Source organism: Anticarsia gemmatalis, chromosome 15 (assembly GCF_050436995.1).
Source record: "Anticarsia gemmatalis isolate Benzon Research Colony breed Stoneville strain chromosome 15, ilAntGemm2 primary, whole genome shotgun sequence".
Lineage (NCBI taxonomy): Eukaryota > Metazoa > Arthropoda > Insecta > Lepidoptera > Erebidae > Anticarsia > Anticarsia gemmatalis.
Window position 1 is genome coordinate 10,569,538 of NC_134759.1, and position 27,488 is coordinate 10,597,025.

General features: G+C 32.7%; 1 protein-coding gene across 2 annotated transcripts in view; it reads right to left on the bottom strand.

The window, feature by feature from the left end:
- nAChRalpha1 (nicotinic acetylcholine receptor alpha1) overlaps positions 1-27,488 on the bottom strand; it is a 232,386-nt gene that overhangs the window by 49,082 nt on the left and 155,816 nt on the right. For both annotated transcript variants that reach the window (XM_076123209.1, XM_076123210.1), the window contains one exon: positions 23,230-23,433. In XM_076123209.1, coding sequence (XP_075979324.1) covers positions 23,230-23,415 — 186 coding nt within the window. In that variant the 5' untranslated portion in view covers positions 23,416-23,433. The remainder of the gene's footprint in view (positions 1-23,229; positions 23,434-27,488) is intronic.

The window sequence follows — 27,488 nt, forward strand, 5'->3', positions numbered from 1 at the left end:
CCAGAATTTCACATTAATCCCTAAATCAATATACTTATCTAATGAGGCTGCCAGAATAACAAATATCGAGTCAGACAAGTATGTATATTACCCGGATTACAGCAGGCGAAAGGGTGGTAGGTCAACGTAAAATGGTTGAACCCTTATCTCGGACCAACCAGCCAGTTTAACCTGACCTTTACAAGGATTTATGTGGTTGAATTAATCCAATTTAACATTGAGCCCTTTTGTAAAAAGCAAGAATTAAACGGAATGAGGAAGAAATCTGTTTCGAGATTAGATAGCAGCTTGCAACTGAATTAATGATAAGAAAAGTAATGGTCCGTGAAGATATTTTTATATAGTCTTTTGAAATGCTGAATAATCTTAACGACTGTGAAAAGGTGTTTGAAAGTAAATTAGGCAAGAGGGTCAGTGACCGAATATTTGACTGTGAAAGACTGTAAGATGTTGAAGTATCCTTTTGTTAGATTTTTTTTAATTAGATATTTTTTTTAGGTTAAAAAGACTTAAATGTGATTCATATCGGAAACCAAATAGTAAACATATAAAAGTTCGTTAAAAGAAAATGATATTAAAACTCATTCATCTTAAAAAACTTAAAGAAAGCCCTGACCATTCTTAATTAAAATCTCATCAATTTATTCCAAACGTATTACCATAAAAAGGGTGCCGCGAAAACTCATTTCAGGGATGCAAATGATGTCACATAAACACTAGCATAATACCGTCTTTATTAAAACTAGGAGTCCTAATTTGAATAGCTACCTAATATCAACATAGGGAAATGAGGAATGCATCGTGAGACGATGTGGAGAAACGCCCCAGGGCGTATGAAATGTACGGTAGTATTTTACGTACAGTATACCAGTGTTTGATGCGAGCGCCAATTTTGCCGACAGTAAATATTGACAGCGGTGTATTAAAATTAGGTGTGCTAGGATATGAGGCTTCAGCACGATATTGTCATATGTAAGTCTGGTTTAATGTAATATGTTATATTGAGAAGCATTTAATTGCTGTATGGGTGGAACGTAAATATTAATATGGTAGGTATGGCTAGAAGAACGTCTGGAAGGCATCAACAATTGAGATTTAGTTCCGAGTATTTATCGATTTAGGATATTGTTAAGGTTAATAAAAGTTTAAGATCAAACAAAAGTTTCGGGTGACCAATAATATAAAAAAGAAAGGTTATCGATAGAGTTTAATAAATAACTTTAAAAGGAATTGGACCCAAATGTCATTTAGTTAACGCTCAATGCTATTTAAAGAATTAACAATCAAACAAAATATTCTGTTTATTTACTAAATATACGTTACATACATATACGATACGTTTATTTTCAAAATTACAGTAACCATTTCTTAGACCACGAACCACGCATTCAGAAACCGCAATTCGAATTTACTTAAACTAAACTAATAGTTACAAAACTCGAACTTCTCACGTGTGTTTCCTTTCCACAAATTCTCAGACATCGTCAGTGTTGCCAGCTGCTATGATACCCGCTGCGAGTAAGATGGGTAAATTATTTTCACACTGAACGTAATTTATATTACTCAGGAGTCTTCATTAGTGCCTCAAGATGTGAAATGCAGCTGCGATCTTAAATCATGGGATAACTGGTTGTAACTAGAAATGGAATTTTGGGGAGACTAAGTGTTACTTTAGGATGTCTAAAGAAAATGTTGTAAATACGACGTAGTGATGATAAAATGGGCATATTATTATATCATTATTTTACAGTGATGTTAAAATTATAGCACACGTTTAATTGTTTATTACTTTTAAATATGGTAAAAATATATCGTAAACCGAACTTTAACGATATTTGGGTAGGAATAGACTTTGATTGTAATTTGGTTTAGAAAGCCCATTTGCGCAATTTATAAATTCACTCTACACTTTTGACACTTAAGTATACAAACTAATCTACTTTTTATATTGGTTGGTTGAGTTAACAAAAAATATTTCATTACTTCAACCTCAAAAGCAACAACTCATAATCTTTTCGTCTACAATAAAACAGCGTCGAAAACTTTCCAGAAACCTCCATTCTTCATCAAACTTGCTTTTTAAAACGTTTATACAAAGTTGCCAAGTTAAATTCTAACACTAATGTAGACAAAGCAGCGAAGGACGCTTGTTTAGTCATAATTACCAAGTCGACTTACTCGTTTAAAACTATAAAACAGTGGAATGGTAAAGTTCCCGCGTACATTTTCTCATTAAGTTGGGAAACTAAGTGTTGCGTTGCTTTTTATCACTGAAGTTAAGTTGGCAGGACTTTGGAATAAGGCTTGATGATAATGGAACGCCTCAGGTCTTATTATGTTGGTTAATGGATAAAGATTGCGGAAGAGTGTGTGCTACTGTTTTATAATTAGCTTGTTGGCTTTTGCTTGAGGAAATATGGTTGTGGGTTTGTTGTTTAGGGTTAAAGACTTTCTAAGAGAATTGTAGAGACTGATCTATTTATTTATATGTTGTATTTAAACAAAGAGTTAAGCATGTTTAACAGTATGAATGTTATATTTTCATAGTCATTTGGATGTACTCCTTTTAAAAGTTTCAGCGTTTTATGTTTTGTACATTTACCTACTGTCTCATTTAGAAAATCTTTTAAATGGAATATTTTTTATTCTTGTGTTCTAGAATTCTTAAATATAATTTAATTACTTACATCTACAATAGTATGGAAACATTCAAAGTGATTTTTATCACTTATAACATCTTCACTTAACAATTTAGTTACAAAACTTTATTCAATAAGGTGAATATAATTTACTACTAAAAGAAAACAAGAGAAAGTCTTGAGACCGCACAATGTTCCCGATGGTTACTTTAAACTTTCATTTGTTAATTACTAAGATGTTAGATGAGAGAACTTTTACCGTAGAACCAACAAGTGGTTATAGAAAAACTATACGACTGTAGAAGATAAAGAATGTATGGTACTAGAACGAATTCTTTGTATAGGTTATAACAGTTTCATTTTTATAAAGACTTGAGGGTTCACGCACATATTCAATATTTCATATTCCAACCACTAGTGAATTGATGTTTGGGAAAAAAATCTGATCAAAATTATCAATTTGCAAAATGTTTCAATAGCTTTAAGGATATCCACAGAACTACATGGACATCGATGATACCTCATAGCAAGAGGAGTCGAGTTAAATTTCAAATTCGTTAAACGTTTATTTTGATATTTATATTTATGACATTGTTTTATACAATAGTGTAGCAGTAGCTCAATTCTCTATTACTATCGACTACCGACAACCGACCTGTCATCGAAAAATTTTGTATGAAAATCTGATCAGCGCCTCTGACGGGCGTCGTAGGAAACATTTTGGCAGTACATTCTAAATGTCAAAATTTCGACAGCTGGCCGGTTGTCGGTACTCTAAATGGTACCTACTACTTAACCAAGGTAGTAATAAGATTGCCGGCGGTTCATCGCAACGGTGGCAATATTATTATACCTCTATCAAAATAATAAAAAATACATAACAGTTGCAAAACCAATTTGTGGTTTTAAATCTATGCGGTATTAACATAAAACCGCTGTAATTGAATCATCGTAAAACTATAACATATTATAACATTATTTCTAATTATACGCGTGATAACAAAAGCTATACAATTTATTAGCCATTTCTAATTGTCTAAATTAACATTATTTGACAGTTTATTTCAATTGTAATAGACAAGTTAACTGAAAACTGTAATTAAATTGACTATATAATGGCAACGGAAATAACAAAACTGAAATAAACTACTTATGATTTTGTAACAATAATTAAAATTCGACACTGAAATTTCTTTAACGACGCTGAAATTGGTAAGAACCTTATCAGCGCCCCTTTCCATATTGAAAGGGCCGTAGGTCACACTGCTCAGACTGGCTGCCACAACTGGCCGCTGATAAGGCTTACATATAATCATTTTTTAATCTAGTTGCAAATAGTCAAAAAAGTACGAAAGCGTCCCACTATACTTTTTAAAGTGTTTTGAAAGTCTAACGCTCGTAACTCAGCTCAGAGCATTAATCGCGCTATAGTTTAGCTTGACGAATGTTATATAGCATTATGTTGCTCCACATCAAGCTACTTCCCGATGCATATAGCTCAACAATATGTCATACAAATACAGGTACAATAACTTAGACAATGCAAACACTACAATATAACAATATAGAGCCTGTTTGTTTTGATTAGTTGTATGAGAAAGTCCAAGAGCACGCGTAACTTCATACTTAAGTGGGTAAATGTGATTTATTTTGTTAGAACAAAGATCTTTTACGTGTGAGGAAGACTGGGGATTATTTCTAGAACTGTTGCTAAGCTGGAGTTACTGTTTGTATGATATTGTTGATATTAGCTGTGATATTAGTGTCTGCGGCCAAAAATATAAGACGATATTAACAATTTTGAGAATTTACCAACTACCAATTTTGTGGCAGATTGTTTTTCGTGTAAGATATTTATGAATGACAATATTGTAGAACGGAACTGCATTGTAAGCGCGTTAAACGTACTTTGAAACTTTCTTCCAATCCTTATAATAAGAGAATTCAAGTAAAGGAAACACAATCTGCGAATGACAAAACAAAAGTACAAGAGACAACAAACAAATTGTAAACCGAAAACATCAACAAAAAACAAAACACGTAGTTGACAAGAAAGCCGAAACAAATGAACGTGACTTGAAGAAACAGGCCGTAGTCATATCGGTATATCAATGATAAATAAAAGGTAATAAAAATCCCATCTGAGGGAGCTTGAAGAAAACTTTAAGAGTTTTCACTTTAAAGTGACTGTACACATTTGAACTGGGTCTCATACATAGTAAATTGCGCTCCGGTCTCGATATTGGCAGCGGGTAAACCTTTCCACGACAGTATCTTAACATTGCCTGCTGTTGGTGTTTTGGTGTGGATTTTTCTGTGCATCTCACGAACCTTATATGCAGTTGCAGTTTTATAGCATTTTAAAGTGGGAATTTACAAGTGATAGAAAGTTTTAGTAAGGAACTCGCGGAGATATATTCTGTTGCAAGTTTGTAGATCGAAAGCCAATATTCTGGAACTAGTTTTGAGACTGACAATACTTGGAAGAGGGTCTGTATAAAATTGAGGCATACAAAGCAAATCTTATGCATATGTACGTTTTATGCGCATTTTTGAAGTCACATCAACCTGTACTTTCATTATTATAATGAAATAACACGAAAGAGTATTGTGTCAGAAGCAAATTCCTATTATTGGTAAAGTTATACAATGAGTTATTCCCAAAATCAGTTACTGTGAACTCGTAATTACTGTTGATTTGTGAGTGTTGAATGTTATTGTTATAAATGCAATATTATGTACAATCATAATTATTTTATTGAACAGACCAGCAATATTGTACATAATTTCAATTTAGTACGTGAAAATTGTGATCTATTGATAGAGATTGATTGTAATAATAAAAGAATAGAAAAATAAAAATGCCTGACAAAAAACTGCAAAACAAGTGAATAGTTTGTTTTATGTCACAATGTTCTATTTCTATGTCAATCAACTGTGACAAAACTATCCCCTGCGCTTGCATAAGTAGTGAAGTCAAACTAACGCTATGAATGGCACATGTCAAACATGTACCAGGGCATCATGTCTCGTGGGAGATGGCAGACGTTGTTAGCGCCGACTAACATGTTGGGAATACAGTAACTATCGAAATTGACTACCTTGTAACTTACAATGACTTTAAACGATCCATTGTCTTCGTTTTATGGTGGCCTAGTATTTATGAGGGTGGATACGATCGGTTAAGTTACTATTTTATAACACTAATGGCTTAATAAAACGTTGCTTTTGTTTGAAATAGCAATTAAAAGTGTTTTTTCGCAACTGTACAAGCTAAAGTAGCAAAAAATATCATTTTATTTAGGCGTTATTTAAATTTTACAAAAATCTTAATATCAGTTTCGAATGTTCGCAGCTTTTGAATAAATAATAGAGGCTGTGTGGTAAGAGACACTATTGATTTGTTACCAATGTAACTTTCTTAAAGCGATCCTGAATTTAAATGCAAGTAAACGTATGCACGAAAAAACGTACATATTTTTCGAACTGCTTTCGGAAAATCATTACAGTGAAACATTTCATAATCTTTCCAATATCACATTCTTTCGAATAAATGAATACAGAGTAAAGTTGAAATGGAAAAATCACCGTGGGCTTTTGTTCAATTTGCATATCGTAAATATTTCTGATTTAATACTTTTGAGGAAACACTATTTTGGGTAATTTATTGTAAGAATAAAATGCTTAAAATCCACGTGCATTTAAAATGTATATGTCACAGTCATTTGATATAAACTAGCATCTTTTGGTGACTTTGTTCGCGAAAAAATAATTACCGCGGTAAAAATATTCTGTTCATCAACAGCTGTTGAGCCATTTTGGCTTGATTGAGTAACCACACTTTCGCATTTAATGTTTTTTACTGCAGAAAATTCCCCGATTCCTTCTTGCATCATAATTTCGTCTTAAAAGTTTAGCGTTTAATGAGAAATGTGACTGAATAGTTTCGGTTCTTCAAAATTACCATGTTCTCATACCAAATTATTTTATCATTTCTTTTGTACCCACTAAATAGGATTTTTGGCTAAATATAAATTTGTACAAAGGCTTTCTCGCAGCGTCAAATACCAGATCAAAGAGATATTTTTGGATACAAATGCGGATGAAACGAAGGTTTTAGATACTTTAACTTTGTAAAACAATGTTTATATAAAATCAAAGGTTAAAGTATTTTCTGCAATTATTAGCTTGGTGAGATTGAAATTTGTGTTTTTAGGCTGAGAAAATGTTTAGTTAAAATGGAAATGATGAATTTATTCTAAAAGCTCAAAGGTAAACGAATCGGTGATTTTGTTTCGTACTTTTGACACAGTAACAGTTGTCATAGGTCACGTTAATTGAGATAATATTATAAAGCTTAAGACTTATGCCAATAGGTTTTGGAGACATAAATCGGATTTTGAAAACTCTTTTCAAGTTATTAGAATGTAATAAACACCACGTAATGGTCTATGAAGTCACCACTAACGCAGATAAAAACCACGAAACAAAAAAGTCTAAAAATAATAATATTATAACATCCTAAAACAACATTAGATTAATCAAAATAGAACCGAAACAAATTATAACTAAATTCTAAATAGTAGCACCAACCAATAATAATCAAATTATTGAACTCAACAGTACTGACGGTGCTAAATACAAAGTTCCTAAATACAGTTCTCATATTAATATCGCAACCACAAATATTATGGCGGTTGTTGCAATGGTTTTCATTCAAATAATTGTGTGGTTTACTGTAATACATTGTTAATAACCACTGACCGATTTCAATATTATTCAAATTTAAAATAATATTAAGTAATATTGGGAAAAACGTGATGGTAAAAATGTTACCAAGGGATTTGCGGAGCTTTATGACAGTAATATTTCATGTAATATCTTATGTTATATAAAATGTGGGCCTTGGTTGCATACAATAATGAAGAAACCAAATGAAAAATATGGATTTGAATGATAGTATTTTTTTGCCGAATAACAGAATTTTAGCTATTTTTGTCGTCTATAAAAAATAGTAAAATAACATATTCAAAATTATAATGAAAATAATAGATTTATGTCATGAATGACATTGAGCATCATAATTCTCTGCTTTATATTATTGACAAATATTCATATTATTATTTATACTCTAGCATTTCATTCAGATGATATCTATTTTTGTAAAACAATGAAACCAAGTTGACATTTAAACGTGTACCAACACTAATATTGCTTCGCATAATTAAATTTATACTAAACAAACAATATTACGCCGCAAAGTTCAAAGTTAATGATTAGATAAGATATATGACAATGTTTCGATGCAAACTAAACGGCGTAAATTAGTTCGTGTGTGTACAAAGTAATAATTGAAATTCTCTACAAGTTTGTGGTGGCATGTTATAATACATAGTTCATGAGTTGTTTGTTTAGCGCTACCTAAAAGTATGGGTATGAGGAACACGTGAATGTTTCAAAATTTTGTATACATTGCTAGCGCGTAAGTAGGTATGACGTTTACGTTAGTAATATAATTTTCAATGGATAGGTAAACGAAAGTAGAAAACTAATTTGATTATTACATATGCTACGTTTATTGAATTGCAGTAGCTCAGAGGAGCTCGTGGCTTAATTAACAACAGCGGATCGATCTCTGAGGTTAAGCCATGCTTGCCGAGGTTGATTTGTGGATGGGTGACCATCTTATTCATATCGAGTTTCTTCGTGTTTCGGAAGGCACGTTAAATTGTGGGTCCCGGTTGTCATTTTCGATGATCTTTGACAGTCGCCAGACAGTTCTTTGACAGTAGTCAGAAGCTTGAAAGTCTGACAACCAGTCTTACCGAAGGGTATCGTGTTATCCCAGGTAACAGGGTTGCGGAGGTCAGATAGGCAGTCGCTCCATGTAAAACACTGATATTCAGCTGCATCCGGTGAGACTGGAAGCCGACTCCAACATAGCTTGGAAGAAAGGCTAAGCTGATATATATATATTATATAGTCGTTATTTTCAAAGTGTGTGTTTCACCGTTAAAATTGAAACTAGAAAATTTATCATCCAGCTTCTATATTGTAGATTTTACTCTAAATTCTATTCACTAGTATTTACATCAGCATCATCGTTTATACTCTATACATTATCCTGTTTATAACACCCGCTTTGTTTGTCAACTGAATCTGAGGAGCCACATGACAGACCATTAATCTTGTCCCTAACATCCGTATGTAATATATTGTTTATCTACTCTTAATGACCGTCGAACTAATTTCTCAATTAATTCCCAACTGTATCTATTTACGGATCATTGGATTTCGGTTCCCCCACATTGTTAGGACTGTTTTGTATCTCGACAAATTCCACTACGTTTAAGGGTAATTTGTCCTAAAAAATTGAATCCGCACTTTATTCTATGGACACTTGTCCTGATTAAATTGAAGTACCTGTGGGTGCCGGGCTTGGACCGACATCAATCGATGGATCCATTTCCTGAGTTCCCTTTCGGTGGTAAATTGAGTGTGACCAAATGCTCCGATGCCCTGTTTAATGACTAAAGTTAATTTTGGCCGAGCTCACCATTATCCCATTGATGCCTCCGATGTATGCCCAATTTGATTGGCTTTTTTAGCGTTGATTTTCGTTATGTTGTTGCTTTTTTATATTGGATTTATTTGATTCGTTTTACGCTTTCAACGAGATTGTTTACAAAGATTTATTTATAACGATTTTTTTCTGATTGAAGTAATTTAGAGATTTTGACGTGGTTAAAACATTAAAAGATTATATGCATAAAAAAATATTACGGTACTGTTTTTTATTATGATTTATTTTTAAAATAAACATACGGATTTTCTTTTACATCTCGATTATGTTTTATACTGATATCAAAAATAATAGTAACAATATTAAAATCACCGCGTTCCCAGCCCTACTTGATCCCTTTAGGTCGCACGATAAGCAATGCTATGATTTATTTGCATACATTACGCGGCAATTATGTCCAGATAATTATAATTAACTACTCGCAATTAATGCAACACATTAAATTATAGCTGCCAAAAACAGACTTATGAAAATTTATTTGTAATGTTTTAAATTTAACATGTTAAACACATAATAATATGAAAATACGCTCTTGTCTCTTGGGTGTCGGCAAAGACTGTCGCAGTGATCGGCACTACGATCCATACAAACATTTTTTGCTTCATACACCTTGTCATACAGTACCGCCGGTTACGAGTTCTAAACAGCTGACCTTTGTTTCCAGAGTTTTAAATTTTAATTCCAACATTATAAGCATTGATTCCTCCCTACTTCATTTATTCACAGATGGCAAAAAGCATCTGAATATTATATTACGTACAGTTTTTTTTGATTTGATGGTAATTCATCTTTCGCTTTAATTCATTCTCCTACATCACCCGCCGTTGTCTTCGGAGGTATAAAATTCTTATTGTCCCCTCATTCGTCTTTTTTCTATTCCAGACTTGGTAATGTTCCGCCAATTCTCGCAATCTTATTTACATCTTCCAACAAATGCATGCTATTCATTTTTGAATTGAAGACAAAGAGATTTTTAAAATGAATTTTTGTGGACATCCCGTGTGCTTGGAAAGTGATTTTACTTTTGTTTTCTAGTTTCTCTTTCTATGACGTAATATGGAATTTACATAATAGTTTTTAGATAAAACTATGATATTTGAATACTAGGTAGATTTTAAGTGACGACATGTTCCGACCGGGCTTGGCAGATATTACAGAATCCAATTAATCCTGCAATGATTACTACAAATTTATTTTGTTGTACTCACATTTTGATGCCATCTAGTAACAAAAACTACGCGTTTAACTAGCAACTTAAATACAAATACAATTCTAAAGAACCTTAAAATAATACACGAACACATTTACAAAACAAAACACCCGACATTCCTCCTAACGAACTAATTAGCAAAAACATTTTATTCGCATGTAATGCATAATACCCGTATAACAAACGTTGGAAGACATAGCCCGGAGGGGAAGCTAACCCCTAATAAATTCCACACAGGCAATTCCCAAGACCGCCAACTACAAGATCGATGTACCTGTTAACATATTTGCAACTTCTAACACGTAGTAGCTAAGTTTAGAACGTGTACCCTAAGATGATGCAAGTGCCTGGGGTAACAGCTGCATTTCACTAAGTAATGGCCCTAATACACGACACACTGATAGTGGAAAATTCTCCAAAGTACCACACTGTATTTTTCATCTAGTCCCTGAAATTGCTTTTGAAGACAGGTAATATTTTACAAGCGAATGACTCGGACAAATGATCTTCGAATTTTTGGACTTCAAATGTATATTTGCGTGGGAACCTACGTAATATACGTAAAAGCACTTGCAATGACCATTTTATGTGTGTCACAACGGTTTTATTATTCAAATATATAGTAACCGACATTATGCATTCTATCGAGAGGAATAATAAAATGTAGAATTGTTATTTTGTTTTCTTTTGAACCGCAACCATTTCGAAATTATTCTCAACTTCACCACACAATATATATCTCAGTGCACATTTACTCGGTGCTCTTTCGCGAAATTGTGTCATGTCATATTCACCACTTCCCCTCACTTGTGTTTGTACCATGAAACACTGAAATGTCTCAAGTCTCGTTTCAAGTTCGTAAGTGTCCCTCGACGGCAGGCGATCTCCGTAAGTGCCTAGTATTCTTTTAATGTTTTAGTTCAAGAAATTGGACTTTACAATAACTTCATTATTGTTTGTGTTTGCTTTTTGCATTCATTTACTCATAGTAGAAAATTCTTATGGACTATTCGAATAAGTTTAGGACACGGTATTTTTAAAATTTATTTTATATACTATGGCTTCAAAATTTCCTCATAAGAATTCAATAGAAGTAGTATCTTAAGTGCTTTCAATGGAAAATTCAATAGCTATTCACGTTGCTACCAAAATAGGTGTAGAGTTCCTGCATTTTGCATAATGTTGGCTCTGAATATTTGGAGACGGGGTCCCTGCGCTTATGCTCCGTTGTCGTTTAATACTATTAGGTGTACATTCTTGAAAATCTACTACACTATTTCCTTTTTAATATTATTTTAACTTACAAAATACATTCTGAGGTTTTCTGCTCGGGATTTTATCTGGCCAATTTTCAGTATACATTTTTGTAACATAAAATTACGCAATCTTATTTAAAATCTTAATAAAACATAACGTGATAAAATACGGACGTTGAAATGCTTCAAATGACTTTAATTAAAGACCAGTCTAGGAAAATGATAAGGCTAACAGTAACGAAAACTTCCTCCTTACACAATCAATATAAGATGAAAGTATCAGAGCGTACAGCAACACGTGCCTCAGAGAACTACACAACACGTATACACAACGTGTTTTAGTACAGTCTTTCCTATTTCCAAGAGAATCGTATAATCTATATCTGTAAGAGCCCGGTACCAGATGGTATCCAATACAGCTGCGTATTAAATTCTATATATTACTGTTATTATTATCGTGCAGCCGAAAGCGATTTACATAATTGCATACGTTTTTCGGTAAACATGTATTTTTTATGGCTGTTTAGAAAGAAAAGAATTTAAATCAGCAAGTGCTAAATTCTAACTTAATCCGAGACGATTGTACGAAGAAGAATAAAATTGCGAAAATAAGTATCAACAACGGAATGAAAATAAAAATAGATATGAATAAATCAACAGAGTAGTAACAAGAAGAAATGCAATATAAAAACTAGTATGAACTACAAACAGACAACAATGTCTAGACGATGACGTCACAGTCGTGAAACATCTATTTTGTCTCGCCTTAACAACTGTGTATGAACATTAGCAGTAACTAAGAGAACCTCATGAACAATAATCTCTGCAGTAACCCTTAAAGCAAATAGCCAGCATAAGGATGAAACACTAGCTTCCTCTAATCTTCCAGTTACGTTTGTAATGAAAATTTCTAGTTGGACTTTAGTAGTGCAAACAACAGAAATTCTAATTGAAAACTAGATTTCTACCACAAATCTAAAAAAATGCTTTGCAATAAGACAGATTTTTCAATCAGTGAGAATGCGATAAGATGATAGAGTTGCATATAAATGAATATTTCTTTAAAGTTTTGCTCTTCAATTCAAAATATCAATCTAGCAAAATGTATTTATAAATACGTAAATGCAGGTATATACAGGTAACATATGTACATCATCATGTCAATAACATAGAAACTGCTAATATAAAAATAAGCTCATTCAATACCAAGTTAGCAGCAAGCAAGGAGAAACACCACTTTATCTCGCACTACCCTCAAAGACTTACACATCTATCTACTAGAAAACGTATGCCACATTATGTTCAGTGCCATTACTCAGTTAACTGACGGTAGTTTTTCACGCCGCTCTCCTACGAATTCCGATAAGGAAATGCATGTGAATTTGTATGGCCATAAGTTTGGCGATTCCTTAGAAGAATGTGCTCGTTTATTTTAATGTTACTTTACACGCGTTGCTTCGTAGAATTTTATGCTTCTGTAAACTTTGTTTCTGGTAAATTTGGTTACGAAATTGCTTTTGCTTTAACATTCTTGTTTTAGAAATATTTTTTATTTGATAATACTACTTAAGACTTGCTTAACTTGAGACATTTAATTACAAAAACCAGTGGAATATTTTGGGGGGAGACCTTTAGCCAACTATGAGACACGTTAGGTCAGTAATAAAAAATACTTTTATTTGAACGAGTTGTTCCAATAACATTGCAAAATATAAACTTAATTATCCTAATAAGATCAACAATATCAATTTAATAGGTCACAGTTGAGTAAACAGCGTTGAAACCAGATAACCCTACAAAGATAAGTAGCTCAACAGCCAATTAGTCAAGTCGTTTAAATATTAAACTGGAACCTAGCTTAACAAATTAGAGGTTTTCCTAGCCCCAGACCAATGAATACATTGCTATTCGTAGTCACGCGCGGTCCCGAAGAAAGCTTTTCGTTAGCAGCAGAAATGCGGGTGGAATAGAATCGGGCCGTTACATATTTTAGCTTTGAATTGTAGCCGTGGACAATAAGAGAGTTTACAATAGTATTGTAACAATATTATGAAGTCTAGAATTTGATATTTTCTGTTCTTTTGTTGGAGTTGTCGTTGTTCGAAATAAATTTGATGTGAATTGTTAGATGGAATTGAAGGTATTAAATTATAGCGACTCAGACTCTCGAGTGCCAGAACTAATTACGTAAGTATGAACAAGATTAGAAAACTAATAAAAAAAACGATTCGATTATCATACATTCTGATAATATGATATTTATAACATGATACCCTTCTGTAAGACTGGTAGTCAGACCTTCAAGCTTCTGACTGGGACTGGGATCCACAATTTAAAGTGCCTTCTGAAACACGGAGGTATTCGGTATGTTTAATATCAACGTCGGCAACCATCAACAGATCAACCTTGGCAAGCGTAGCTTAACCCGAGAAATCAATCCACACGGCTGTTGTTATTTCACCACGAGCTCCTCACATTGTGATTTACCTACATCTATTTTATTATGATATAACATTCTTAGTAAACAGATCAAAGGTTGAAACACGATATTAAGTAGTGAACGATAGATTTATTTCTCCAGCAAAGTATTTTCTTCCCGTATTTCTAACGTTTCGTTTTTCAGGTTTCTAGTTTGAAAAGGTAAGGCGGAAACTAAAAGTCAACATCTTGCTTTGAGTTTAAAATATAATATTTTTATAGAAATATAGGAATGTATAAATAAGCTTTTCATTCGGTGAAATCAAAGTTTTCTAAAAAAGAGTGTATGTTTGGCCTTGTGATGATACTTTACATTAAGAAATCAATTTTAGTTTTATAAGTGAATGAATTTGTAGGATTTCTTATTAGAAAAATGAGTACTTCTATTCTATTCTATCGTATGGTTAGTGGACAACCTACGGCAAAGTTGTTCAAGCTGCCCAAAGAGCCAATAGCCATACCAAATGTTGAATAACAACAATGACATGAGCACAACTTTCACAATAGGCTTTGAACGCCTCAAAAGAGTAGTAAATAGCGTATTTTAAGCAAGTAAATAGTTGTTGGTAAATTTTCGTATGCAACAGAATCCCTGATACAACCACGTAAAACAAGCTTTTTAATACTTGGTTCATTCTTCATCATATAAAAATCATACTAATGGCTTTTAAAATATATTTTTGACCAGTAACAACCCAAGGTTTTGTGCTCTAATCTCTCTGTTCCAGTCATAAACATTGTAATGGAGGAACTTACTAAGAAAAAAATCTTTTAGCTCCCAGCTTATTGGATTATCCAATTCGTGTGAGGAAAAGAGTGGCTCAGAGTCTCGTAATGGGTTTCAAGTCTTACGACTGACGACGTTATATGATGACGTAATAATATTTCGCCTTTTACGTGGCAAATATAATATCAGATATTTTGTTTTGCCGTCTAAGCTTTCAATAGACCACTTTAGCGGTGTTCAGCGATTTTATGGCTTTAGTACGGATTTAAAATGTTATTATGAGAGTATATTGGTGTGACTTTCCTTTGAGTAGACGGTGGTTTGCCATTTGGTAAAATGTTTTATGTTGTTTAGTTTCCTTTACATTTTTGCAAGATAAAGTATATAAGTAAGATAAGGAAAAGTATATAATATGAAATCTAATATATAAAATTCTCGCGTCACAATTTTCGTTGCCATACTCCTCCGAAACGGCTTTACTGATTCTCATGAAATTTTGTGAGCATATTGACTTAGTCTGAGAATCGGACAACATCGTTTTTTCATACACCTAAGCGACACAATTTTTTTTTATGGCAAAGCAACGTTTGCCTTGTCAGCTAAAATATAATAAAATAATATGATGCTTGTACAGCCGCAATGAATAAAAATAAAATAAAATATATTTTACTGAATAACTTAACTTACTAAAGCTTTTATTAGATATAACATTAATAAAAAAACTCGCACGTAAGAAAAGAAAAATAATAAATAATCATAGGTATTAGGTACTGCTTTCTCATGTCACCAAAACTATAATTATACCTCTTTAAAAAGGTACATGAGTATCCGAGCAATCGTATCGAAACCTTTGCCGATATTTTCTACTCATTGCACTACAGTAGGTTTCTTGAATAGTAAATGCATGCACATTCCTTATAGAAGATATCTTATTCAGAACCACTGCCCCAAGGTACTTTATGACTCCTTCCATTGAGGTTACATTTTACATTACCGAAAAGATCTGAAAGTTATTGTGGGGAAAGTCACGTTTAAGACGCAAAATGGATTTTAGTTTTTGAACTTTGTGAAGATAAAATGACGCATTACGTATAATTTTTTACATTCCCGCATCTAAAAATAGTTGTGTATGAATGTGCGTAGTACTCCAAAACTACGGTCCTGCATGATAAGGTGTAAGTAGTAAAAGAGGATTGTAAGGAACGCAGCAAGAAACGTTCTTTGGTCTCAACCTACCCTTAAAATAAGTGAAGAAAGAAGTAAGAAGAATAAAAAGAAGAAGGAGAAAGAAAGTTTATTTAGTAAAACCAGCACAGAGATACACAAGAAAGATACATAATAATGGGACTTTATGTTTGTATGTATGAGCGTAGGTCTTAGTTGTCAATTTAAAAAAAAGTATGAAAACTTGATGTTACGTGTAAAATATACTAGTAAAACAAAGCACAACAAAGTCCATTCACATCAAAACAGTTCAAATATCATATAAAACATTATGCAAATAAACAAGCGTTATTTCAGTAGTAAAATACATATCTGTGTCCACTCGCATCAATTTTAAAGTGAGTGTAAATTCTGCGCGTCGAGCGATAATCACACAAATGCGACACACTACTGCCACCTAACGGCGTCAACGGGAAAATGAAAGGTTAGTGTTCGTCCACTGCGAGGCCACGAAATTAGCGTGTAATTACGCGAGATAAAAGCGAGTTTCATGTAATTGTTGGTGAGAGGAATTGGGTGCAGTTTGTATAAGTACTTGTGTAGCTAGCAAATGTTGTTTAATTAACTTTTTTTTATATTTGTTGTAAGTTCAAGTTTTGTATAACTAAGCATTCTTACTAAATGTCAAATATTAAAAAATAACAATATTAAAGCAATAGGATAAATAAGCGGTGACGGATCATTTGTGATATAAACATTTTTTTATATTTGATCATTGCTCGCTAAGGATACAGGGTAACTGTATAAGTAAAGCTACAATTATTATTTCTACCCGCTTAAAAAAATAAACAGAAATGTTGTCGATTCTATTGTTATTCTATTTCATCATGGTATGTCATGAGTTCAACAAAAGCTAAGAGTTTGCAAAATAAGCCCGTTTGCGTACTATTGTACAGAAAAATCGCGCTACAGTCTACTGAACATGACTACAAAACAGTTACGTTCAACACTGCAACTACTAGAATAAAATAGCTAGCTTAAAACACTAAGTGTAAATAAAGTAGATTTATGAAGCAACCAGAACTGCAATCGAATGTAGACATTTGCGAGTCTTGTCTATTTAATATATTTTAAGCCTGTAGCCTGTTATTCTTTCGTTACGATACTCGTGGGAGGTTAGAGTGCCTTCTGCGATCACACGGTGCATGTTAAGCATGCATTAACTTCTACGACACATAGGAAAGCTAGTGTAAAGCAATAAAACGAGAATAATGGTCGCAACATTCCTTTAAAGATAGAAGAAGCAAGAACGTAAGAATGTTTTCAATTTTGATATATATTTCTGCGTTGGAAATGGATGATTTAATGGGACAAAACAACCATATTAACAAAAAACTTAACGCATTTTAATTTGTTTCTGGTATAATTATAATAATGCATTTTGCCATGGTTGTGTAATGAGATATAGCTTTTCTGGTTCATTCATTCATTCATATCGTATGGTTAGTGGTCAACCTAGTGTCAAAGTTGTTCAAGCCGCCCGTAAGGCCTTTGACATGGCTTAACGACTGTTATCTTAGTAGACAACAACCGGGACCGACTTTTTACGTGCCCTCCGAAGCACGGCGACGCCCAGCTCAAATACCACTAATGCGGTCACCCATCTATGGAATGACCGCGCCAAGGTTTGCTTAACCCACAGATCGTTTACCGACCGGTGAGCGCAACTGGCTATGAGGCTTTTCTGGTGACTATTGTTTTAGTACGCATTGCAAGAGTGCATTAGTAGACAAAATACTTCGACTTATGCAATATTGTAACTCTTCTATAACGTGATTTGATGTATGGAAACTAAACTCCAAAGATGCTACTGGTTAAGAAAAGTCATTACTAATTTCTTAATTACAATACCAAAATTAAACTACTGTTTAACAAATTACAATGTAAAAACAACATGAATAACGCTAGTTTTGTGGCCTAACGGTTGTGGTAAAATATAATTGGTGCAGTGCTTAAAACTAAATTGTGTGCTCCTTTGTTAAGATTTTGTAAGTACATCCCACGTTTTTGTTTTACTGTCCGGGCCTTGTAATGAGCGCCATTCATTTACATTCTTACGACATTTCATTATGCGTACATATTATTCTACTTTTGTAATGCATTTTAATGTAATTTAACGTGTTTTTGTATGCATTTTAATTTAGTTTAAAGTATTTTACGTTATAAATATTATTGTCTTTCTGGCTGATATTTGGCCAAGGCAACAAGTACCGCAATTCTCTACAGTCGGTACTGTCGAGTATCGAAAGTTGATGAATGAATATGAACTGCCAAAATAGTTCCTTCTACGCCCGATAGAGGCGCTGAACCGATTGTCAGCAAAATGTCAAAATTTCTCGATAGCTAGTCGGTTGTCATAAGTCGTTAATGGTAGAGAATCGGGCTACAGTTTATTTTAATTATTATTCACTATTGTAATAAGAACAAAAGTGTAGCCTTATTACTCTGATATACTTCAGCATATTTATATATATTCTTTAAAATATAATTTTTTCCTCAAATTGTTTAGGAGGTAAACTAAACATAAATTTAAGAACTCTTTGTCTAAAGTTAATTAGCACTAAATACCAAGAGATATTATTTCTATAAATTATGCATAGGCTTAATGAAATAACCGTCAGTTTGCATCGAAAAAAGACAAAAGAGTATATCCCCTGGGAGGCAAGAAGAGGGAGCGTGATGAATTTTAAAATTAGAATATCGCGGCTCCGATAAAAATTCGATATTCAAATTGACGAATCAGCGACGATCTATTCATGATGGATGAAAAAAGACGTTACATGATATGAAATTTGAAATTCGTTGTCGGATATAGGAATATTTTTAATCTAGTTTGAAATCAGGTTTAATATAAAAAAACGTTTGTTGGTTAGCTTTTATCATTACTGTTTTAGTTGTAAACTGATAATGAGGGTGTTGATGGAAGACTATTTTGTTAACTTATCTAAAATAATTCAATAACACTTTCAAAATAATAAAAGTATCATATATTCTGCTACGGCATACAAATCTAATTGGAAATTATATTAAGTATTCTATGAAAATCTAAAAAAGCAAAAGTGTATAACTAAAACCTTAACTGATTTCATCAATATAGCTCCAGGCAATTTTAATAATAGAAATAAGACAAAAAAATAATAAGCAAACATGTCTGCTTACGAAGACCTCTGAAAGATTCCAATTTGTCGTAAAAATGTTATTTGAATATAAATTCAAACGTTGATATTTTTTATGCAAAATCATTTTTTTCTGTTGAATTGATTATTTAGTATTGTGCGTGACATAATATTGCTAAATCTTCAAACTAAAACTATTACGAGATGTCTGAATGTGGATCATATTACTTAGTTGTTAATAAATAGATTAGTAGATAGACTACATTAAAATATAGATAGATGAAAAATCTCTTCAGATTAAAAGAAGACTAAAAATGTTGTTAGTTCAAAAAACTATAATCCAACTAAAATAACTCGTAACCCCTTACCCTTGCCTAGCAGTTAAAACGTACCGGTTTTAATTTATTGTAAGTAAACTCATTGCCGAAACAGTGGTAAATTTAAAATTCTATATCGATTTAAATACTTATTTCTGTTTGTAAAATAGCAAGTATTTGCAATTGAGTTAACCAGCAAACTATCATTAGCGGCATTCAAAAAGCACAGGACAAACTTTCAGTCGGTTCGACGCGCCACGTTCAAAACTTTCCGTTTATTTATCAATAAAGCGATGGTCATGTTCAATTTAAACTGGCGTGCGTTAGTTAAATGAGTTCTGGCTCGACACTACTGACACATGAGCTAACTGCGAGATAAATACATTTCTGCTTCGTCGAATCGAAAATCGGTATTGACTTGTGTTTATTTTTACGTGAACATGTTGTTTTTTACTAAAATAATTTTTACGCCATGAAATAAATATATCAGCCTAGCCTTTCTTCCATGAAAATAAATGGAAACTTGTATAAAATAAACAAGATTACATAACAACAAAAATTAATCAAATTATGATACTTAAATCGAATTTAAATTGATATGTAATCAATGCGTTGTATATTATAGTATAGTATTATATAACACTGAATCAGCTTATAATAATTGACGACTTATCCAAAGTAATACTTACAAACTACTTTAGTCTAAACGAAACTAACCACACAAACGAAACACGTCCAACAACGTCAATATTGAATGTCCTTTGACCGCCTAACAGCAAATTCGTTTAAAATGACGTCAAAGGAAGCCATAACGGGTAAAAAAACAGTAACAAGTTGAAAGTATCCTAACCACAACAAGTAAATACCTGTTTATTAAATTCAAAAACCAAAAATAAACGAAATTCGCACGGGGAACTAGTTGAGCTCAAACGTTATAAACTTTGGCGTAGAAAGTTCCTGAACTAAATGAAAATTTGTTCCTCACAACGTTTGCCGATACAAAATGCTGAGAGCGTTGAAATAAATGAAAAAGTGGCGAAAGCTCTTGTGGAGCCCAATTATTGTGAAATGAAATTAGCTTTTTGAGAGTTTGAACTGTTTTGTAATCAATATGTAATTTTATATGATCTCTATGATATACAGGGTGTCCCAAAACTCAACGATAATCCGTGACAGGATGAAAGGCCAAGTCATACCGGCTCTAGGAAAAATAAAAAAAAAATTCCATATCACTTAGTTCAGCAATAATAGACACTTTTCAAAAAAGTTGAAATTCCACACCCTTGGTCGCATTTTCAAGTCCTGTGATCACTAATGTCACAATTTCGCTGTGTTTTTTTGAATTTCGTGATCTTCATTAAATATGCTATTAATCGTAAAACAAATTAATGCACAAAACATTGTTAATTTAATAAAAAAAGTTAAGTTTTAGTGAGTCATGGTTCACAAAAATATCGTTAGGTAACTTTGACGCTTCATATTGAAAAAAAAATGTACTACACTACCCTTGGCAAGTTATTTCAAAAGTTGGCGCATTTCATCAAAATTTCAAAATGGTGCAACACTTGTCACTTTTCTTGCCATTAAAAATGTTATTCTTATTTCAACGACGAGTATCCTCGAAAATGGATCGAACGCAGTGGTACAATTGTATGGCGTCCTCGTTCCCGCGATCTAAATCCAGTAGATATTTTTTACTGGGAATGCGTAAAAGAAAAAGTCTATTCGAAATCAATACAAAATCTATTAAAACTTCGCCAGAAAATTGACACAGCGTCAGAGGTTGCACTATTTTGAAATCTTGATGAAATGCGCCAACTTTTGAAATAACTTGCCAAGGGTAGTGTAGTACATTTTTTTTTCAATATGAAGCGTCAAAGTTAACTAACGATATTTTTGTGAACCATGACTTACTAAAACTTAACTTTTTTTATTAAATTAACAATGTTTTGTGCAATAATTTGTTTTACGATTAATAGCATATTTAATGAAGATCACGAAATTCAAAAAAACACAGCGAAATTGTGACATTGGTGATCACAGGACTTGAAAATGCGACCAAGGGTGTGGAATTTTAACTTTTTTGAAAAGTGTCTATTATTGCTGAACTAAGTGATATGGATTTTTTTTTTTTTTTCCTAGAACCGGTATGACTTGGCCTTTCATCCTGTTTCGGATTATCGTTGAGTTATGGGACACCCTGTATAATTAGGAGTGCATAGAAAATAACATTCTAAAATTATGCGAGCATATTATATAATCATTCGACAGTACTCTGGCCTAGGAATACTAAACGAATTCGAATATTCTTTAAGTTTAATTTTGACTATAACTATGATCAAAATTATTTTACATTCTTATTTTTTATACTTGTAGTAGTTTTGTTTTAGTATTGTGGAACTGAGTTAAACTCGTTTAAAGTCTAAATTCCTCATTAAATAGGGATAAAAATATACTATATACCTTTAGAAAAAGTAAAAACACATTAAAAGTAATCCAACATTTTCCTACATAGATAATGCAGTTGGATTTAAACGAAACAAGATAGCGAAGTAAAGCCTGTTTTAAATGAAAGGATTTGATGAACATGTTCGGATAAGCCTCTCTATTTCATTCTGAAAACTATTTACTTGTGGAAACGTGATCGTATTATGAAATTTTAAAAGGATTGCGGCTTTTTCGTAATGGAATGCTTTCTGTTTTGTTTTGTAAGAGAAATAAATATTAGAAGCTTATATATTAGGGTTCTTTAACGGTTCGTTTGGGTGAGTTTGTTGTCCACTTTTAGTAATTGTTTGTTTTTTTAGTAACAACATACTAATTTACATCTATCTTCATTATTGTCGTTTGTATTGATAGTAGTTTTATATTTTATACGTATTTATTTAGGTTTCGAGAATAATATTTTTTATAATCATAATTTTATTATAGTCACATTTCAGAACATCTCAAGTGGATTAAGTAGTTTAGTAATTTTTAAGTTCTTAAAAGTTTTTTTAACAACATAAATAAGGTTTTTATTGACCTACTAACTAAATAATACTAAACTAGTACAGTAAATCCGTAAGTTATCACGAAAGAAAAACTACAAAGATTGAACACAAGTTCAAACATGACGTCACGGAAAGTTAGCGGCCCCGTAATGTTTATGGAAAAACTTCCACAAAGTTTTTTTTCTTTTGATGATGGCTCTTACATCATTTTCGAAAGTTACCAAAATATATTTTTTTATTTTCTCTATTGAGAGTGCCTTTATTTTTGTAGAAGTGATAAAACTTGATTTTTTATAAGTGTTTTTCGTTTCTAACTTAAGTGTGTATCGTAATCTATTCTATTGATATTTTGCTTCTGACAAGATAAACAGAACCTATTCAAATTCATATTTTCTTATTCATAGGTATAATAAGTATGTAACGGTCTCTTAGCACCTAACTTCCTTTTATATTCTATCTAGTTTTAATTCTATCACTGCAAAAACAATTGATTTCTGATATCAGATTCTAAATACATCAGCTGCGTAAAGACCTTTAGTCGTTCGTTATTGTTTGGTTTCTTGAGCCGAATATTTGTTACATCTGGCTTTTGTTTAGGAACGTATTCAAGTACTTTCGAGCCTAATCAACAACACACTTATACTATTATTCTTAAATAGTGTATATAATAAACAAATAGTACTCACAACGTCGATGAGCTGACTCAGCCTAAGTCCCATCTTCACTGTAAGTCGATCAGAGTTGTTGCCCACTGGGCGGATCAAGCGGTTGTAATTTGACAGCAAGTCGTCGTATAGCCGCTTCGCTTCAGGGTTTGCGACGCTCAGGCGGCCCCAGACGCACAGGACTCCGACCACCAACGCCAACACCATCTTAGGCTAACACCACCCCTGAAACAAACAAAAAAAAAACATTAAAATACAGTCGGGTAGTTATCGAGAAATTTGCGTAAAACTGTAGCACGATTCTCTATAATTGGAACCATCAAGTATCAAGAATTTGACATTCAAAATGTACTGCTAAAATAGTTTCCACGACGCTTGCTAGGGGCACTAAACCTAATGTCATACATTTTTTTTCGATAGCTAGCAGGTTGTCGGTAGTCGATAGTTGTAGAGAATTGCGGTACTGATCAGCGCGTCCACTGTATTTTGAAGATACTATTTCTCAAGGTAGGTGTCTATACAAAAGTGGTACCAAAAGGCAGATTTTACCTACATCATCCGACACATGATACTTGCAATGATAACATTGTAATACCTTATATCTTAAGGTGATATTGGTATTTAAATAACGTTTATTATTCAATCTGGAGAAAAATCTGGTGAAAATAATGAACCAAAAACGAATTAATTGGTAATCCAGATAACAGATTTCGATAGCGCACAATTTCGTTCACTTAGTTACAAATTAGGGCATCAATTCCGGGAAAAAGCTATGTGAAAGAGCAGCCATGGTAGTATTTTCTTCTCCTTTGTAATTTACCAATAGAGTACACAAGTAATGGCTTCCGGCGTACATAATTTAAAACAAGGAAAATCAGATTTGGGAATAATTAATGTATCTAGGGGCGAAACAATCGTTTAAAATTCTGCCAATTTATTTCAAATAAACTCATTTATTAGCCAGCTTTCAACTTATTATTTAATTGTTAATATTCAAACACAAAACAAAGAGTTTCTTATCATTAATTAACAGGTATTTCCGATTTGGGAGCCATTAAGAAACTTCAATTCGAGATTATAATCAAAGTAATACTGAAGAAAATTTTGAATGAGCACTTATAAAACCCCATTTAAAACTTGCCAATTTTAATATTGAAGTGGAAAAAGTTTGTTTCATGTTTCCGTGTAATGTTTTATCGCTTTATGTTTTCGATCTTGTTTAGGTACGAGTGAGGGTAATGACCTACAGTGTTTTCGAGATATAAAAAATATGTATTGAATAAAACCTTGGTGAATTTTTTGTAAAGTCCTACGCTTTTTTTGTGTGTGCTGTTTTTTTTATGTTATCCAAAAAGGCTGTCAGTGGACATATTTATATTATATAGATATTCCAGAACTTGAACCTACCGTTAATAACGTATCAGCTTTACATATAGTAATAACACATGTTTTTTTTTGAAACTTTTATATTTGTCTATTGCTGTAGTAAATATATCTTTATTTTTTTTCTCTTTTTCATATATTATATAATATATCACCATAAGTCGAACAATGGCAAAACGAATTATAAACAATATGACATTGTTATTTTCTAAGATTGAGTTATAGACAAACAAAATACAGTACTCTAGAAATATTCTTATCCTAAAATACATAACATATGATATTCTAAAACATTTTATTTCGTTTTCAATGTGACTGTTTGGAAAGAGACAGGTTGACCCTCTCGCACCCGGATTACGGTCAGAGTCGGACTTAATTACAGGATAAAGAAGGATAAGCCACAATAAAACGTACCCCTATAAATCAATCTGTTGGAACTAAGATAAAACTAAAGAGCTCGTATAGTGGCTCCCCGGAGGGGGGATTGAGAAAAAAGCTTGTAAAAAATAGGTTTTAGTATGTGGAGAAAAATGTTGTGGTATTATTGTATTTAGTGTGTTGCAGTTTTCTTTTGAAAATGAAGAGATATTTGAGGACGGGTTAGAGGGTTGGGCATTGTATAAATTGTATTGATGATATTCGCCCTGAATGTTGTGGTTCCTGGTTTTGACGACTTGTTGCAGACAATTGTAGCATCAAAACTGACCTTTGCTTTGTTAAGTCAGTATATTCACGAAAATTGGCGCTATTGGTCTAGTAAATAGCTTTTTAGTAGGGTAAATACCATAGATCGCTAAAACTTATAAACAATAGATTTACTCTTTTTATGTTTGGTTAATTACCTATACGAACGAAACGAATTGAATAAATGTTTAGAATTATGCATCTCACCTTGACTATTTAACTTACTACAATGCCTCGAAATTATATTTCAAGATCGATTTTTAGATCTAGTTATGAATTATAATACTCTAACCATTCCTAAAGCATACGAAAAAAACAGAGACGCACACGTGTGCATTATTGTTAAGTCAGTAGTTCGCATACAAGTGACGTATAATGTTAGTAAAGTTGACGCCAGCGTAGCCACCCGTAGCGTAGATAAAATCTACGCTACGAGAACGTCTATCTGCTACGCTGCTGTTTTCGTAGCATATTATTATTCTACGAGTTGTAGCAGATGTTATTCTGTTTACGCGTAGAGTTTTGTTATTTTGTTTATATTCGTGATTTTCATTATAAAATTGTACAATTTGTGCATTTAAGATTGCTCCACTTGATGTCGATGTATTCTATCCAAAGACTTTAGGATACTTTTTTGCTGCAGCTGCTATAAATCCATATAAAATGCTAGCTTTAAATTTATGGCTATAGTTACCAAAACAAAGATTATTTTATAAAAATACTAAAAATCTAAATTGCCTAATAATTCCTTAAGAAAAAAAATTGGTCACAGTAGACAATGATGGCATGTAGAAGGAATAATTTATAAAATAACTACAAAAGAGAACATTACATTTCAACACAATAAGTACGGTAAAACTCCCCTTCATGTTCTGAACACATTATTAAGCGCAACGTGGTATGTTTAAGTAATTTTATTTACGTTAAACATATCGTACGGTGGGATCTTGCTAACGACCGCTCTCCGCCGTTATAACACAGTAACACCCAGTATCTGACAAAAATAAACAGTTTTATATTGTTATTTTTTCACGTTACCAAGCTCCATATATAACTGAAGGATCTCCTCTACATATTTCTTGCGAGCTTATTTTTATTTTGCGTTTACCTCGTGCTGTTTTACGATAATGCTCGGCGATTTGCTTTTCAAAAAGGATTATTTTTCAAATGTTTATTTTATTGAAAATGTGTGGGTAGTTTAATTTTCTTGAGGGTGTTAATTGAAACAGCACAGATGCATTTGTGGCATGGTTGAAATAGAAGTTAGAATGCATCATTTGATAATGAAATAAGGTTATTATAGGTATGCCTCAGAGCATCCCTTTATTTAACAGCTTAGCTTAGTTATAACAGTAAGCCAAGTGGCTGCAAGTAGTCCATTTGCAACCACTGATTAAAATAGTAATACTTAGCAAAGCCTGAATTTACTTGCATCTAAGGATAACATTATATGTATTTCCTCAGAAATATTCAGTTTTATGTAGCCACATTATTTAAATTTATGGTCATATTTCACGATGAGGAAATCCAAGAACTATATTTACTCATAAAACCACACATTTTAAAGCAAAATATTCAAAGTTAAACTTTATCGTCAATAAAATAGGGTCTTGTTTGCGATTAAGCATTTCCCCTGGAGTTAAATTGAATTGGTCTCATGTAGGGCCATTTTGATTCTAAAAGCTATAAATTTAAGGTTTATTTTCGCATGGGCTCGGATCTCTTCGGGGTAATAGAAAGAGAGATTACGTGGAATCCTGATTTTAAAGTCGTTTGATTTATTTTTACGAGACGAACTAAAACCAAATTCTATTTGGATCGCGGTCTGGGCTGTGTCTCCTTTTTGCTTTTAGCCCTAGAGTGAGGGAAAAAATATTTTTATTTAATCAAGAGCAATCCGGATTCCATTAGTTTCCTGGTTTCTTGTATTTATGTTGTTTTCGGTGTGAGGCGCGCGCGGCTTGAGAAAATGGCTGAGCAATTATATGAAGATAACCTTTGTGTAACTTTTACCACAATTTTTAATGACGAATAGCTACTAGGCAAAAAATAACAAGTGTTAAAAAGACCAATACTGTTGTTTTTAAGTTGTGAGGTGCTGCTTTCTGAATACAGTCCTATTTTTCTTTACAACAATTTCAAAGCATATACCCACCTACATAAACAAATTAAACATACTCAATCATATACCTACATAAGTATATAAACATTTT